General features: G+C 45.6%; 1 protein-coding gene across 4 annotated transcripts in view; it reads left to right on the forward strand.

The window, feature by feature from the left end:
- The window catches only part of DOCK1 (dedicator of cytokinesis 1), a 509,676-nt gene that overhangs the window by 364,866 nt on the left and 127,722 nt on the right, over window positions 1–17,088 (forward strand). The window contains exon 30 of one of the 4 annotated variants that reach the window (XM_047703534.1): window positions 5,908–6,182. The exons of the other annotated variants lie outside the window; for them this stretch is intronic. Coding sequence (XP_047559490.1) covers window positions 5,908–6,049 — 142 coding nt within the window. The 3' untranslated portion in view covers window positions 6,050–6,182. Of the gene's footprint in view, window positions 1–5,907; window positions 6,183–17,088 lie in introns of those variants that run through there. 4 annotated transcript variants of the gene reach the window in all.

Genomic DNA, 17,088 nt, shown 5'->3' on the forward strand with positions numbered 1-17,088 from the left:
TTCCCTTGCCTTTGACGATATTCCTAGGAAGAAGTTGCTGCGGCTGAGGTCAAACAGGTTGCTGCCTCTGTTTTCCACAAGGATTTTGATGGATTCCTTTCTCACATTGAGGTCTTTCATCCATTTTGAGTCTATTTTTGTGTGTGGTGTAAGAGAATGGTCTAGTTTCATTCTTCTGCATGTGGCTGTCCAATTTTCCCAATACTATTTGTTGAAGTGACTCTCTTTTTTTCCGTTGGACATTTTTTCCTGCTTTGTCAAAGATCAGTTGACCGTAGAGTTGAGGGTCTGTTTCTGGGCTCTCTATTCTGTTCCATTGATCTCTGTGTCTGTCTTTGTGCCATTACCATACTGTCTTAATGATGACAGCTTTGTAATAGAGCTTGAAGTCTGGAGTTCTGATGCCACCAACATTGGCTTTCTTTTTCAACATTCCTCTGGCTATTCGGGGTCTTTTCTGGTTCCATAGAAATTTTAGGATTATTCCATTTCTTTGGGAAAAAAAAAAAAGATGGTATTTTGATAGGGATTGCATTAAACTTGTAGTTTGCTTTAGATAGCATAGACATTTTCATAATATTTGTTCTTCCAGTCCATGAGCATGGAACGTTTTCCCATTTCTTTGTGTCTTCCTCAATTTCTTTCATGAGTTCTTTATTGTTTTCTGAGTACAGATTCTTTACCTCTTTGGTTAGGTTTATCCCTAGGTATCTTATGGTTTCAGGTGCAATTGTACATGGGATTGACACCTTAGTTTCTCCTTCTTCTGTCTTGTTGTTAGTGTATAGAAGTGCAACTGATTTCTGTGCATTGATTTTTATATCCTGACACTTTACTGAATTCCTGTAAAGTTCTAGCAATTTTGGAGTGGAGTCTTTTGGGTTTTTCACATAAAGTATCATATCATCTGCAAAGAGTGATAGTTTGACTTCTTTGCTGTTTAGATGCCTTTAATTTGTTGTTTGATTCCTAAGGCTAGGTGTTCCAGTACTATGTTGAATATCAGTGATGATAATGGACATCCCTGCCATGTTCCTGACCTTAGTGGAAAAGCTCTCAGTTTTTCTCCATTGAGAATGATATTCACTGTGGGTTTTTCATAGATGGCTTTGATGATATTGAGGTATGTACCCTCTATCCCTACACTCTGAAGAGTTTTGATCTAGAATGGATGCTATACTTTGTCAAATGCTTTTTCAGCATCTATGGAGAGTATCATATGGTTCTTATTCTTTCTTTTATTAATGTATTATATCACATGGATTGATTTGCAGATTTTTTTTTTAAGATTTTATTTATTTATTTGACAGAGAGAGATCACAAGTAGATGGAGAGGCAGTCAGAGAGAGAGAGAGGGAAGCAGGCTTCTCGCTGAGCAGAGAGCCCGATGCGGGACTCGATCCCAGGACCCTGAGATCATGACCTGAGCCGAAGGCAGCAGCTCAACCCACTGAGCCACCCAGGCGCCCCTGATTTGCAGATTTTAACCAACCTTGCAGCCCTGGAATAAATCCCCCTTGGTCGTGGTGAATAATCCTTTAAATGTACTGTTAGATCCTATTAGCTAGTATTTTGGTGAGAATTTTCGCATCTGTGTTCATCAAGGATATTGGTCTGTAATTCTCTTTTTTGAAGGGATCCTTTTCTGGTTTGGGGATCAAGGTGATGCTGGCCTCCTAAAATGAGTTTGGAAGTTTTCCTTCCATTTCTATTTTTTGGAACAGTTTCAGGAGAATAGGTATTAATTCTTCTTTAAATGTTTGATAGAATTCCCCTGGGAAGCCGTCTGGCCCTGGGCTCTTGTTTGTTAGGAGATTTTTGATGATTACTTCAATCTCCTTACTGGTTATGAGTCTTTTCACGTTTTCTGTTTCTTTCTGGTTCAGTTTTGGTAGTTTATAAGTCTCTAGGAATGCATCCATTTCTTCCAGATTGTCAAATTTGCTGGCGTAGAGTTGCTCATAATATGTTCTTATAGTTATTTGTATTTCTTTGGTGTTGGTTATGATCTCTCCTCTTTCATTCATTATTTTACTTATTTGGGTCCTTTCTCTTTTCTTTTTGGTAAGTCTGGCCAGGGGTTTATCAATCTTATTAATTCTTTCAAAGAACCAGCTTCTAGTTTCGTTGATTTGTCATTCATTCATTCATTCATTTATTTATTTATTTATTTATTTATTTATTTTTGGTTTCTATTTCATTGATTTCTGCTCTGATCTTTATTATTTCTCTTCTCCTGCTGGGTTTAGGCTTTCTTTGCTGTTCTTTCTCCAGCTCCTTTAGGTGTAGGGTTAAGTTGTGTATTTGAGACCTTTCTTGTTTCTTGAGAAACTTGTATCGCTATATGGTTTCCTCTCAGGACTGCCTTTCCTGTGTCCCACAGATTTTGAAACATTGTGTTTTCATTATCATTTGTTTCCATGAATTTTTTAAACTCTTCTTTAATTTCCTGGTTGATGCATTCATTCTTTAGTAGGATGCTCTTTAGTCTCCGTGTATTTGGGTTCTTTCCAACTTTCCTCTTGTGACTGAGTTCTAGCTTCAGAGCAGTGTGGTCTGAAAATATGCAGGGAATGATCCCAATCTTTTGGTCCCGGTTGAGACCTGATTTGTGGCCCAGGATGTGGTCTATTCTGGAGAATGTTCCACGTGCACTAGAGAAGAATGTATATTCTGTTGCTTTGGGATGGAATGTTCTGAATATATCTGTGATGTCCATCTGGTCCAGTGTGTCATTTAAGGCCTTTATTTCCCTATTGATCTTTTGCTTGGATGAGCTGTCCATTTCAGTTAGGGGGTGTTAAAGTCCCCTACTATTATAGTATTATTGTTGGTATGTTTCTTTGATTTTGTTATTAATTGGTTTATATAGTTGGCTGCTCCCATGTTAGGGGCATAGATATTTAAAATGGTTAGATCTTGTTGGACAGACCCTTTGAGTATGATATAGTGTCCTTCCTCATCTCTTATTATATTTTTTGGCTTAAAATCTAATTTATCTGATATAAGGATTGCCACCCCAGCTTTCTTTTGATATCCATTAGCATGGCAAGTTGTTTTCCACCCCCTCAAATCTGGAGGTGTCTTTTGGTTCAAAATGAGTTTCTTGTAGACAGCATATTAATGGGTTTTGTTTTTTTATCCATTCTGATACCCTGTATCTTTTGATTGGGGCATTTAGCCCATTTACATTCAGGGTAACTATTGAAAGATAAGAATTTAGTGCCATTGTATTGCCTGGTAGGTGACTGTAACTGTATATTGTCTCTGTTCCTTTCTGGTCTACTACTTTTAGGTTCTCTCTTTGCTTAGGGGACCCCTTTCAGTATTTCCTGTACGGCTGGTTTGGTGTTTACAAATTCTTTTACTTTTTGTTTGTCCTGGAAGCTTTTTATCTCTCCTTCTATTTTCAATGATAGCCTAGCTGGATATAGTATTCTTGGCTGCATGTTTTTCTCGTTTAGTGCTCTGAATATATCATGCCAGCTCTTTCTGGCCTGCCAGATCTCTGTGGATACGTCTGCTGCCAATCTATTATTTTTACCATTGTATGTTACAGACTTCTTGTCCTCAGCTGCTTTCAGGATTTTCTCTTTGTCACTAGGACTTATAAGTTTTAGTATTAGATGACGGGGTGTGGACCTGTTTTTATTGATTTTGATGGGGGTTCTCTGTGCCTCCTGGATTTTGATGCTTGTTCCCTTTGCCATATTAGGGAAATTCTCTACTATAATTTGCTCTAATATACCTTCTGCTCCCCCTCTCTCTTTCTTCCCCTTCTGGAATCCCAAGTATTCTAATACTGGTTCGTCTTATGGTATCACTTACCTCTTGAATTCTCCCTTCGTGTTCCAGTGGTTGTTTGTCTCTCTTTTGATCAGCTTCTGTATTCTCCATCATTTGGTCTTCTATATCACTAATTCTCTCTTCTGCCTCATTTATCCTGGCAGTAAGAGCCTCCATTTTTGATTGCTCCTCATTAATAGCTTTTTTTATTTTAGCTTGGTTAGATTTTAGTTCTTTTATTTCTCCAGAAAGGGCTTTTATTTCTCCTGATAGGGTTTCCGTAATATCTTCCATGCCTTTTTTGAGGCCAGCTAGCACCTTGAGAATCATTATTCTGAACTCTAGAAATGACATATTATCAATGTCTGTATTGATTAGGTCCCTAGCCTTCAGTACTGTGTCTTCTTCTTTTTTTTGTGGTGAGTTTTTCCATCCTTATCATTTTATCCAGATAAGAATATATGAAGGAGAAAACAAAATACTAAAAGGGTGGCAAAGACCCCAGAAAAATGCACGCTAACCAAATCAGAGGAGACCCCAAATCGGGGGAAGAAGAAGGGAGGTAAAAGGATATTTTAAAAAATTTATGCGCACACACACACACACACACACACATATTAGATTGCTAAATAGAACAGAGCCATCCACTTGGTTTTGGGTGTATTTTAGTCTCTTAGAAGAAACTACCTCCCCAGATTTTAAAGAAAGAAAAACTTAAATATATATACAAAAATAAGGGTAGACATGATGAAGGGATGGAATATGACTATAAAGATGAAAATTTTTAAAAAATTCTAAAAAAGGAATCAATAAGAAAAGTTGGTTGGAAAAAGAAAGAAAAAGAATTTGGAGAGAATTTGCTCAGGCTGGAGACTAGAAGAAAGCCCTGTGCTAGATTTATGGTATATTTTGATCTATTAAAAAACTATATTCCAAAAAGTTTTTAGAAGAAAAAACCCTGTATGTATACAAAAAATAAAGTTAGATACAATGAAGGATAAAATATGACTATAATGTTGAAGGTTTAAAAATGTTTTTCTTTAAGAAAGTCATTGTTATGATAAACTAGTTAAAAAACATTAAATGAGGAAAGAGGAAAAGTTTAATAAATTAGAATAAGAAAAAAATAAAATTAGAAAAATTTAACTTTGCACGACTAGGGAATCATGGGGAGAAAGCCATGAATTCCATGCTTTGCTTTCCCCTCCTCTTGAATTCTGCTCTTCTTGGTCAGTGAGCTTGGTCTTGGCTGGATGTTCTTTGTGATCTCCTAGCCTGTTGTAGTGATTCTCAGGTGTCTTTGCCTGAGGCGGAATTGCGCTGCTCTTGCCAGGGCCCGGGCTAAGCAATCTGCTGGGGTTCGCTCTTGGAGTTTTTGTTCCCTGAGCGCTTTCCGTAGAGCTCTGGAGAACAGGAATGGAAATAGCGGCCTCCCAGTCTCCTCCCAGAGGAGCCGAGAGATGGGGGCCTCCTCCTCAGTGCGCCCCCCGAGAAAAGCACTCCCGTCTCCCTGGCCTCCGGCCGCGCTCCGAGCTCACCTGGCCTGTGACCTGTGTCTCTGTCTCTTGCGCGTGGCCCCGTTTGGAGTCTCCAAACCCGGCAGATCCTGCCGCTCTGCTCTCCGGCCTGTGGAGGTGCGTCTCTGAGCAACTTTCCTGAGCTCACTAGCCTTCTTCCTCATGTCTGAAATGAGCAGATGTACTTGCTGTACGTGTCTGAGGGCCCTTCTCACTCGAGAATTCTGACTCTGCTTCAGAGAAGTGGATTTCCTCCCTATCCCTGACTGATGATGGCCGTGCAGCCCCGGTTCCATTAGAGAAACAGACTAGCCAATCACTTTTCACACGGACCTTTGCAAACCGCTGAAAGTTTGCAGGTTTCTTGCTTGCAAGGGTTACTTACAAGGGAAAGCGGAAGAAGAGGGAGCTGTGGGGCCTGCAGCGAGAACCTTCCCTGAGCCAGGCAGCCACACCTGCGGGTTCCCGTTAGGTTCCCACGCTCCTCCCAGCGCCTGAGCTCACAGGCCTGTTCTGGTGCCCTGTGGCCCGACCCAGGTCAAGCGTGCTCTGATTTGCAAAACAAATGATCCAGCAGTTGAGTGTGCTTTTGTCTCTTTAGCAGGCTGTCACAGCAGGCAGATGGGAAACCTGCTGTTCTCTGTGTCGTTGCCGCTGAGGTCCATTTGCAGGAGCTGAGGTTGTCCTCGTCCTGTGTACACTCACACTCCACTCTGATTCGGCAAAGTGGTTGCTGTACCAAGTAGTCTTGGCTCCTCTACCTCAGTGCTGCGCACCTGAAAACCCAGGTCCGTCAGAAGGCCCAGGCCTATGCACAGCCCATTGCAGGACAAAGTGCTGAGGGCCAGAAGAATGAGGGCAGCCGAGGTGGCATTTGTGTGGCGCTCATACAAGGGAAAGAGGAGGCACACCGCTCTGGGTCGGGATTGATGTGTGCAGAGGAGCCGGCCCTCAATGCTTGACTCTTGGGGGCACGGTGAGGGAGAGAGAGCCTTCCGGAAAAGTGTCCTGGAGGGCTGTGTCTGCCTTGTGGTGTGAGAACGAGCTGTGTCCCGTCAGTGGCTTGAGGTGAAGTCGTCCCTGTTTTTCACCCGGAGAAGGACTGGGCTAGGGCCTCAGGCACACTTGCTGTGACATCAGGTGAGGGTGGCCGTGGGGACACGGAGACCAGTGGAGAGGACGCGGCAGCCCGTCGCAGCTCGCAGGACATCAGTGGCTGGGGAGTGTACTCAAGGGCTGGGAGTCTGTTGTGTCAGCAGCTGCCCAGATGTGGAAGGCAAGGAAGGGCTGACGGAATGCAAGGCTGGCGCTACGACCAGAGCTAAGTGGGCTCGAAGGGAAAAAGGCCATCGCAGGTTTGATGTAGGGTTTGCTTGGTTTGAGAAGCCTCTGGTAGGATGGGCTGGCCAGGAGGACACGGAAGCACAGGTCTGAGGCTCAGAAGCAAGCGGTGTCCAGCGGACCTTGTCCCGGTGGGCGGTAGAGAGGTGAAGGGTCACGAGAACAATGAGACCTTGTGCGGGGGGTCAGAGGGTTAGGAGACTTAGGACACGGTCATGGGGGCCATCTTCACGGAATGGGACAGCAAGGACAGATGGGCATTGAGCACGGAAGGAGGACCCTCCTGGCATTGTGCAGCCCCAGGGAAGGAAGCATTTGACAGGATTGCTCTCATCCAGGTTTTGCAGTTAGGCAGCAGAATGATATTCCTCAGAAAGGCAGAGTGCCTCTGACTCTATGTCCCTGCCTGATTAGCAGTTTCAAATTTTAGTAACTCTGCAGTTACATTTGAGAATCTTAGAATGTTGGAAACGTAAACCAGACTCTCTCATGCCTCTGGCTTGGGAGGCCCTTGCAATGACAGCTTTGTGAGGAAGGAAATGAGGGAGTTTGTTCTTATAGGAAAGCATTGATGGCAATGGGTATCGTGCTGAAGTCAGCGCATGAGTTCACCACCTATAGCCCATCAGGTACCTTCTTATCCACTGCCTGGGCAGGACAGGGCTCCTTTTAAGGTTTTGTTGATATTATCTGGAGGGGAAGCTGACACTACTTAATTAACCCCACCAAACCTACTATCGTAAAAACAATATTATTCCTACCACGTGTAATAATCCATCTGTAGGGAAAATAATCCATTAAGTGTGAATCAATGTGAATTTAAAAACTTGTGATTAAGATCGGATTGGTTCCTACTTATGAGCACCATAATTTCCGTGTTTGCTCGTGCATACTTTGTGATACCATGTTCTGTGACCCTAAAACCTAATACCCATACAAGTAATATCTATATGGCGATTAGTGTCAACAATCACAGGTAAGCCAATCAAATGTTTCACAGATGAATTCCTTTGTTTAGGGTTAATTTAAATCTGTGACTAATTAGATGGTGATCCTCTGTTTTTAAATTCGAGTGATAATTGTAGCAGAGGGTGAATTTGTTTGCATTTTCAATAAATCTTTCATTAACTGAAATGAAATCTTTTCATTAAATTACCTCTCATGGTTGAGTTAATAGGCAGTTTTCCTTTCTTTTCAAATTTGCTAGAGTCTCCTTCTCCTTGAGTGAACCGTGCAATTGCTTTGACCATTGTCAACCGGAAAGCATTTCCCCTCAGCATTCTCTCTTCCCCAACTGGGCCATAAATTGTCTCACAGCTGAGATTCCTGTCTGCTTCCGCAGAGTGTGGAGGCTGACGATCTGCTCCGAGCTGCTGCTTTTTACACATGACAAGGAGCATAAAAACGGCTATTGGTTGATTTCAAGAGAAACACCTAGCAGACTTATCTGGGTTTGTATCATGAGGCCCAAGGCTACAGTTAGAAGAGCATCACTTTTGAAAATCCACTGGGCACATTTGTCCGACCTTTCCTGCATTTTGATTGTGGAAGGGACGTGAAGGCCCCGCTGGCAAGAGATAAGAGAAAATCTACCTGCCTCACGTGATCCGGAGGTGTTCAAGGAGGTGTGAAACCGCTGGCCGGGGTGCCCGTTTTGTGGTGAATTATGTCCCTCAGAAGACAGGTAGAGTTCCTAAGCCTGGGTACCCGTGGAAATGGCATTATATGGAACTAGAGTCTTTGCAGATGTAGTCACATCAAGATGAGGTCATGCTGAAGTAGGGTGAACCCAAATCCAATGATGGTGTTCTTATAAGGAGAGAAAGCAGGGCCAGACACCGACACACATTGTGACTCGTCATGACAGTGAGGACAGAGGTCCGAGTGACGTATCGACAAGGGATGTCAACTATACCAGAGAGGAACTAAGGCAAAGGTGCGCAACAGAGTGTCCCACATAGGCTACATAGAGAGCCTGTCCCAGCCGCCGTCTCAGCTCCTGCCCTTGTGCAGGGAGTTCCTGTTGTCCTCAGCCACCCGTGTGTGGTCCTTTGCTGCTACAGTCCGGGACCTGAGAACGTCACTGTTGGCACGTCTGGTTGAGTCCTGGTCTCGCCTAACCGAACCCTTCTGGCCCCTCCGGAAGGGAGGACTTGGTCAGTTCGGCTCAGCTCTCACTCCCCATCCTCACCTCAGGCCTTCCCTCCTGGTTCTTTTCCCCTGCCTTTCTGGAGCTAGGGTTTTAAGAAAAGAAAAGTGTCTTTGTGGTGTACTGTATCCCAGACTCTGTCCTTTCTTTCTTTCTTTCTTTCTTTTTAAATTTTTTTAAAAAAAGATTTTATTTATTTATTTGACAGAGAGGGAGGGATCGTGCGTAGGCAGAGAGGCAGGCAGAGAGAGAAGGGGAAGCAGGCTCCCTGCTGAGCAGAGAGCCAGACATGGGGCTCAATCCCAGAGCCCTGAGATCATGACCCGAGCTGAAGGCAGAGGCTTAACCCCCTGAGCCACCCAGGCGCCCCAAATCTGTGTCCTTTCTTGGCGCATCCTGGTTTTTGGGAGCTGACTCTGGTTCCCCCATGTTAGTCGTGTGCCCAGAGAAGACTGTGCGAACCATGGAAGGGAAGGGTGGTTGGTGGCCTCCAGCGGCACAGTAAGCTCTGCTTTCCTCTGGGGAACACCCCACAGGCCGCCGGCAGCCCCTAGAGGGAGCTGGTACCCTCCTTTGGTGGCAGCCGCCCGCGGGGGAGACCTGGGGGGCACTTGCTCCACCTCAGCCTTGGGAATGGCAAGTTAGAGGTCACAGAGGGAGAACCCGTTGAGAGATGACACCAGAAGGCCTCTCTCACTCCACCTGCTCCTTTCTGCACCTGGGTCTCGTGCCTTTCCCCACTGGCCTGTGCTTTCCAGATAATTCTCTTTCCCGAACTACCTGGAGAAAACCAAATAGGAAATGAGCCACTGAGCCCAAGTAGTAAAGATTACTATGTTCTAGAATGGAGGGCCCCAGACAAGGCGGTCAGGACCTAGGGAGATGTGTAGAGCATTGGGGACCGCAAGCTGGGGGTGGTGGGGAGGCTGGTTATTCGGCCACAAAACAGAGAAGGGATGCCTCCTGCCTTCGTGCTGTGAATTTTACCCATCTCGCTGGGGCCAGGGATGATATTCCCATGTTTTCCCTTTTCCTTCACAGGCCCCGCGATTCCTTATCTATCTGCTTTGAGTTTTTTGTGAATGCTCATTTTCGGGGGCCTTCGCTCTGCACACCTGTCATGACTGCTCTGGACTTTCTCCCTCCTTCCTTCTTCAGGCTGGCCTGCCTGTCCTCCCTGGGCACCACCTGACTTCCTTTACTTTGTGTTTGTGCTTAAATATGTTCCATTCCTTCTTCCTGGCGGCGTGGAAGGCCCTGACAGCCGCTTTCGGCCCTGCCCACGAAGCCAGGCTGGGCGCACCCACTCATGGCAGTCTCCCAGCAGATGCCAGTTTTCCCTTATCTCCCAGCCTCGTTCATATCCTCGAACTGTCGGAGAGATGTCGGAATCATACCTCCCCTGGGAAGAGGATCCGACGTTTCTGTCTTAACCTCAACAACACGCATTTGGGCCGTGGAGTCTCGTAAAAAGAAGCCAAGATCAAGGAGGGGAGGGTGGGGATTGACTCTTTCTCCATTTATGGTGAGAAGCTGAAGTCCACTTGTGGGCATGCCCAGGGCCTCGGTTACTGCTCTGCTGTGTGCAGGCTTTGTTCTAGATCAGAGGGTTAATGACTGAGTTTCTCCTAGGTGGTTTCACACACTGGCGTGATTCAACAAAAGCTTTGAAAAGTAAATTTTGCTTTCTTTGTTTGAGCTTCTAGCCACATGTATTGATTCTAGCAAAATGACCCAAATGTTTGGTTGATTTAACAAATAAGAGTTTGTAAAACTAACTTTAATGAGTATTAATAGCTTTTTCTTTTGCAGGGCTAAGAGAAAGACGGCTGTTTGCAAAACAGCCTCACTTTCGTGGTCTGGAATAATTTTCATCAGTGCTGGATGATGATTTCTTAAGGCTTTGAGGTCACCCATGAATATGCATGTCAGGTTTCAGTATTGGCCAAAAAAACAAAAAAAAACCTGAATATGTCCTGAGCAGGGGTTTATACTGAGTCAGTGACTTGAGGATCCTTGGACCTGAAGGAACACCAGGAGCCCACCGCCACCTGACCTCTGTGTTTCTGTTTGGTGATGGTTTCCTGGGCCTCTTTCCTTCTGGTTACCCAGTGGGCTGTTTTCAGTGACAGGCTTCAGAATCCATGTCCCTTTGCCGCAGAGCCTCGAATGCCGACTCAGAACCCCTTCTTGCCCAGCTGTTGTCCACTCTCAGGCTGCCCTGGAGCTTTTCAGATGAGCCTTGACCTCTGCTTGGCTCACCGGGGCCCCAGGGTGCCTGCGCTCTCTGCACCCGCCTTCGAGGGAGGAGGGATGGCAGCTAGGTGGGGGCACGGCTCAGGTGTCACTGAAGAGACACCTGGCGCTGAGCTGAAGGGTGGGCACCAGGAGGCGGTTCCCAGAAGGCCGGAGCCCCTCTCTGAGGGAACTGTGGGCCTGTCCTGTCATTCTCTGTTAGCTCTGCCTGCCCCTGCAGGAAGGCTGTGTCCGCTCTCTGTAGTTCAAGTTAATTTGAGGATGGGAGATTTAATAAGATACTGTCCCTCTGGTGCCAGCTTTGTGTGCGGGTGAAAAGGCGGGTTCGAGGTCACTAGAAAAGCTGCATTGTTCTTTAAATTTCTAGCTCCTTCGAACACCATTGTAATTTTTTTTTTTAACGAAAATGTAGCGTGATTAAATCCCATGTTTAAGTTTGGAATAAAAATCAAAAACACTCTACATTGTTAAAAAAAAAATTATCCCCACCCTTGTTAAGAGGATGAGTATGACTGACTTTATTCAGGGCTGTTGTGATGGGCGTTGGGGGGATCAGGCTCAGCTCTGAATAGGACAAGAACTGGGGAGGTGTGGTCAGGGAGCTGGTGTGGGGGTCAGTGGGTGGAAAATTACTATTACTAAGAGTTGGGCATTGTTGCACCTTAACACGAATCCTGCCGAAGGAGCCTGGTGCTCCTACATCCTCCTTGGGGAGGAGGATCAGATCTCTAGCGTGGGAGAGACTCTCTACACTGACTCCCCAGGATTCTTGATGAAACTAGCCTATGAAGTCCAGTAAGTAAGGTTGGGGGTGAAAGTCAAGGCCTCATTGAGAAGGGGGCCCAGGAGAGCCTGCCTAAAGTTTGGTCAATGAGAGAGTCGTCTGTTGGCATTTGATTTAAAGTCTTACGACTCAACAAATGGTTACTGACGTTTTCTGGGTTTGGCTAGGGTTTAAACAATTTTTAATGGAGGATGAGAAAGAGAGTGTCAGACAATCTCAAGGCATTGCAAAGTGCAGTGTGCCTTCCTCGTTAGACGTGTTCACTCCGGCCCAGGCTGCCACTGCCAGGAGTTCAACGAGGAGGCTATTTTGGGGATTGTCCTTATAAGATTTTTTAATAGTTTGCTGGGGCTGGGAGTATTTGAGAATGGGAAGGGCATAGGGTAAAGGAATAGCATTTGCAAAGCGGAGAGGATCACATGTCTCTCCCAGTCTCTCTGGATGCAGAGGCCCAGATGGGCCCAAGGGGCCCTAGAGGGTTAGGAGTGGAGACTGGAGACTAGGCAGAGGGAAGATTTTTCCGCGTTCGTGAATGAATCCCAGCCATGCTGTTCTATGAGGTTCTGCCCCAGCAACTTGTTTCTCATAGGCTGGTGACCTGAGACCATCTCAGTGGAACTAAATAAATTTCCTCTTTTGTGATGAGGAACATTCTACCGTATTTTTGCATTTATACCAGAGAGAAAACCGTCGTGCCTTTTCCTGAAGTCTCTTATGCCCACTTGTGACCTTCAGTTAAATTTTAAAGCCTTCCAGACTAGGAGGGGGTCTTCTGCAGTATGGTTAAACAAGAAGTTAGGTGATTGAGAACGTGGAAGGATTTTGTGGGTACCTGGGCAGTTCAGTCCCTTAAGCATCCGACTTCAGCTCAGGCCATTTCCTCAGGATCTTTGGGATCGGGCCCTGCATAGGGGTTCCCTGCTCCCTCTCTCCTGTGTTCTCTCATTCTCAAATAAATGACTAAATACATCTTAGAAAAAAGTGGAAGGTTTTTTATGATTATCATATACCTTAAACTTTTTCACTTTTCTCTTTTTTTGGCTAATTTTGTTATGTGGGGCTAATGCCTGCTTTTAATGTGGTTCCGCTGATTAACTTTCATGTAAGATTCCTTTCACGTGGAGTTAGTAGATTTTCACATTTTCTCGTTTTTCCACTCGTCTCCTCCCCACCCCCACCTAAATTCGCCAAATTTGTAAAGCTGTTTACCTTGATAATCTTTCTAAAAGATTCCGTTTTGTTTTCCACAATGGTTCCTCTCTTGGGCTCTCTTACTGCATCGTTTCCTGTTGTCTTTACTTGCCCGTCTCACCTTGGCACTGTGAGCCTCGGTGGGTGCGTGCAGACAGAAGAGCCCAGATGTCTAGAAAGGAGGCTCTGGCTTCAGTGGTTAGTGCGCCGTGGAGACTGATCAGCATATTTTACCAAGGCTCCGCAAAGCATCCGTGAACGCGGGGACTTGTTTCCCTGAAAATAATTCTGGAGGATTTCTACTGGGCTTAAGTGTCCAATACATGCGTTTCCTTGTGTGAGGTCCTGAGGGGAGCACCCATAATCTATCTATATGACCAGGGCCCCTGAGACATACAGTGTAGGAGGCAGGCTGGCCATCCGGTCACATGGTGCGGAGAATGAGATGTGCCCTCAGGGAGACAAGACAAGGAGCTCCTGGGGACAAACAGGGAGTAGCGATGACCGTGTGTAAGCCTCCGCAGTGGTCCTCAGGAACACAGTCTTCCATGAGGTTGACAGTCTGTTTGCTGTCAAAAAGAATCTGGAGGGAGGACGTTTATGACTGGAATTGAGACGTGGGTTCGCTGTGGCATCTCTATAGGAAGGTGGAAGTTTGCTGATTTGTGTCCTCTAGTCAATTTCAGAGGTGGGTTTTCCCAGACCCATGTTCATTTCATCTGTTCCTGCGCATCCTAGACCAGGCGCATGACCTTCATGGGACCCGGCTGACCAGATGCCTTTAACCCTGGTCTGTGTATGGAAATCAAGGTAATTGGGTTGAATGATTTTTGTGTTTAGCTCAAGTGTATTTTAGACATCTGTTTGATTACGAGTTGGTGTATGAACTTGAAAACCTCAAAAGTGCTTGTGAGAAACACGGCAACTTCTTAGGGACATGTCTCCACGTTCGCTCACTCATCTCAGCAGACTCTTGCTGTTTGGGTCTGCGGCAGCATCTCTGGTCTGCACGTTCAGGAGCAGCAAATCATCTGAAGACGTTCATCTAAAACCTGGTTCACGAACAAGTGAACAAGCACATGAGAAACCAACAAACGGTCTCTGAAATACAGAGAACAAACTGGAGGAGGGTGCAGGGTGGGCGAAATAGATGATTTATTATAAAATAAATAAGTCACGGAGAGGAAAAGCACAGCAGAGGGAATATAGTCCGTGATATTGTAATAATGTTGTCTGAGGACAGACAGTGACTGCACTTGCAGTGGGGGTGGGGGGCACTGAGTAATGTATGGGAGTGTCGAACCAGTGTATTGTACACCTGCAACTAAGCTAACATAGTATGTCAGCTCTACTTCACAATGAATAATTAATAATAATACTACTACTAGAACCCTGCTTTATAACTGCCTATAGAAGCGAAATGTTGTATCATAGGGGCTCTTGGGGTGTTGGAAAACATTTTGTGTTGATGGGAGTGAGAACTTCTTTCTTTCTCGTAGAGATTTTTCCCACATTCAGTATAGGGCCTACTTTCTCTGACATTTTATGGTCTTAGGAATTTATCAGGGAAATGTGTTTGTTTATATTGACTATATTATGGGAAGTGTGGATAACTGTTTGGGGGGCTTTTAAATTTATCTCTATGTACTAGATTTTTAGCTATTATGAAATTAATCCAAAAGTGAAGCAATGGGGGGCATTAAAATTGAAGTTTCAGAATCTGAATGTCTTGATTTCTTAAAAGGAATTTTGTCGTAATCTCTCTCTGGATAAGAATTAAGAAAAATATTTACATGTATTATATGCAAAGTATAACAGTTAAATTAGCCATAATTGAAAAGATGTAATATGCTGACGATAATTTGGAACTGTTTTAGGATTAAAAGTAGAATCCATTTATAAGAAAATGTTTTCATTTGGTTTTTGTAATGGTAATTTGGTCAGTTCGGTATATTGCTTTGAAAGTGGGTAAGGAAGGTGAGGGCCCACTGGCACCGTGCTCATCGGTTTGAAGGTGCCTCTGGCCCTGCCTTACTTTACTGGAACATTTCAGCCTCGTGTTGACCATTCCATCATTCGATGAAAGACGGATGAAGCTCCTTTCTTGGACACACACATTTGGTCAGCAAGGTCCTTGGCACAAATGGCATTGTCGCCGTTCTCCGTTGTACCTTTTTAGGGTCTGTTCTTCCTCTGTGGGACTGTCCACTCTCGCCTCCCACCCTCCTCTCTCTGAGATGACTTAGATCTTCATTTCATTTCTAAAACTAGAAACCAAGTCCCCAAAGGATATGCTGGTGTTCAGCACACAATGTCCTGCCTACCAGTTGTCCCTTCGGGAGACAGATGTGCTTTGCTGTCGCAGACTGCCGCGCCCTTCCCAGAGCCTTGGTGGGTGGTGGGCATCGGGTGGCCCTTCCCCAGCCCTGGCCTGGAACAGAAGCAGAAGCCAGACACCTCTGAGGCCCCTGGTAGGGGAGTCCTGCCCTTGGGGCGGGGGGCGTCTTCTCCTGGGCAAGGCTGTGCTCTGAGCCTGGTACTGTTCGGATCGCTTCCACTATCGAGTTGCTGGCCCATCTCGGATGTCACCAGCTTCCACGTAGAGGCATGCCCTCCCCACCCTTGAGTATCTGAGCACATGATGATACAAATGCCACCATCCCTGGGACATCCTGCTGTCCAGACCTCTCTGTCTCTTTGTCTCCTACTACCTTTGTCTTTGCTTGGGAGCTGCTCTTCCCAGGACCTCTTTCCTCTTCTGCCACCTGTTCTCCCCAGAGTTGTCACAGCCCAGGTGAGGCTCTGTGGTGAGGGGCCAGGGGCCGGGCAGGTAGCCCTCTGGTTGTCTCGGTAATGGCCCCTGTGTGGTGACGGGACACCCTCCTGCTAGGCTGGTTCCATTTAGGGCTGCCTTTTGAAGCAGGAAGAAATCCCTGGGGGAAGTGGCTGGAGTTGTCACGTCAACATGGTAGATGAGATGGCTGTGTTTCTAGCTGTCCCACAGGAGGAGGCTCAGATCGTGTTTCTTGATCCAGTCCTATTGGCTTTGTGATTTGTGGAAATTAAAACCGCACTTGACTCTGTCCCAGCCTGGCAGTGCTGTGAGCTTACATTTACTTTTGTTAATCCTCGAGAGTATTTCGGTCCCAGACTGGGACCCGCCTCTGTGCCATGGGATCCTGCCTCTTGCTTCTTGGGGCTCGGTGGAGGTGACCTGGGGTACTGAGCCCACTCTCTCTTTGATCTCGGTTTGGGATTATCTGCATCATCTTAATAAGGACGCAGCTGCAACCGTGTTTCTCTGGTTCTCTGAGCATTTCTTAGGCTTGTTGGGACCAATCTCATGGAGAGCTTCCTTAATTCTCCGTGTTAGCACTTTTTAATCACCGGGATAGCTCACAACGTAGAAAAACTCCTTTCACATCTTATGTTCTAGGTCAAAGGAATTCCGTGTTTTGTATTTCTTATTACATTCCTGGTGATAATTAAAATCGAGGACTAGGTTTTGGGATGTTCCATGAATGGGAGCCCACTGCACCCCTTGCATCCCACACAGCCCCACTAACTAATCTTCTGGCTAACGTCCAGAAGATTGGAGCAGCCCTCGCTGCATGAAGCAGGCACCCTGGGAAACGAAGGAAATGGGTGTAACGCTGTCCTCCGTAACCGAGTGCTAAATTAGCTGGAACAACTGAATGGCAAGTAAATAGTTGAGCTCGTTGCCGCCTGATTCCGGGTTGGTTTGGTAGGGAGCAACTTTTCCGACTGTTTACATCCCGGAAATTTGATAACCTATTTGTATTACTTAAACTGCATATTTTGTAAGTGTTGTCAAAGCGAGAGAGTAATTTGTAACAGAAGCAGAGTATGTAGAAACTGTTCTCATAAAAGTGTTCTCTAAATTGCTTTGCTCGCAGCTATGGGTGCTGCTGTAAAGAATGGTTTCTCATATTGGATTTCTAAAGCCGCAGGAGTGGTCACAGAGCAGGCAAGGGACAGCGTGATGATTTAAGACTATTTAATGCCTCAGTTGTCATGAAATAGAAGAAAATAAACTCCACTGG

The sequence above is a fragment of the Lutra lutra genome, chromosome 14, assembly GCF_902655055.1.
Source record: "Lutra lutra chromosome 14, mLutLut1.2, whole genome shotgun sequence".
NCBI lineage: Eukaryota > Metazoa > Chordata > Mammalia > Carnivora > Mustelidae > Lutra > Lutra lutra.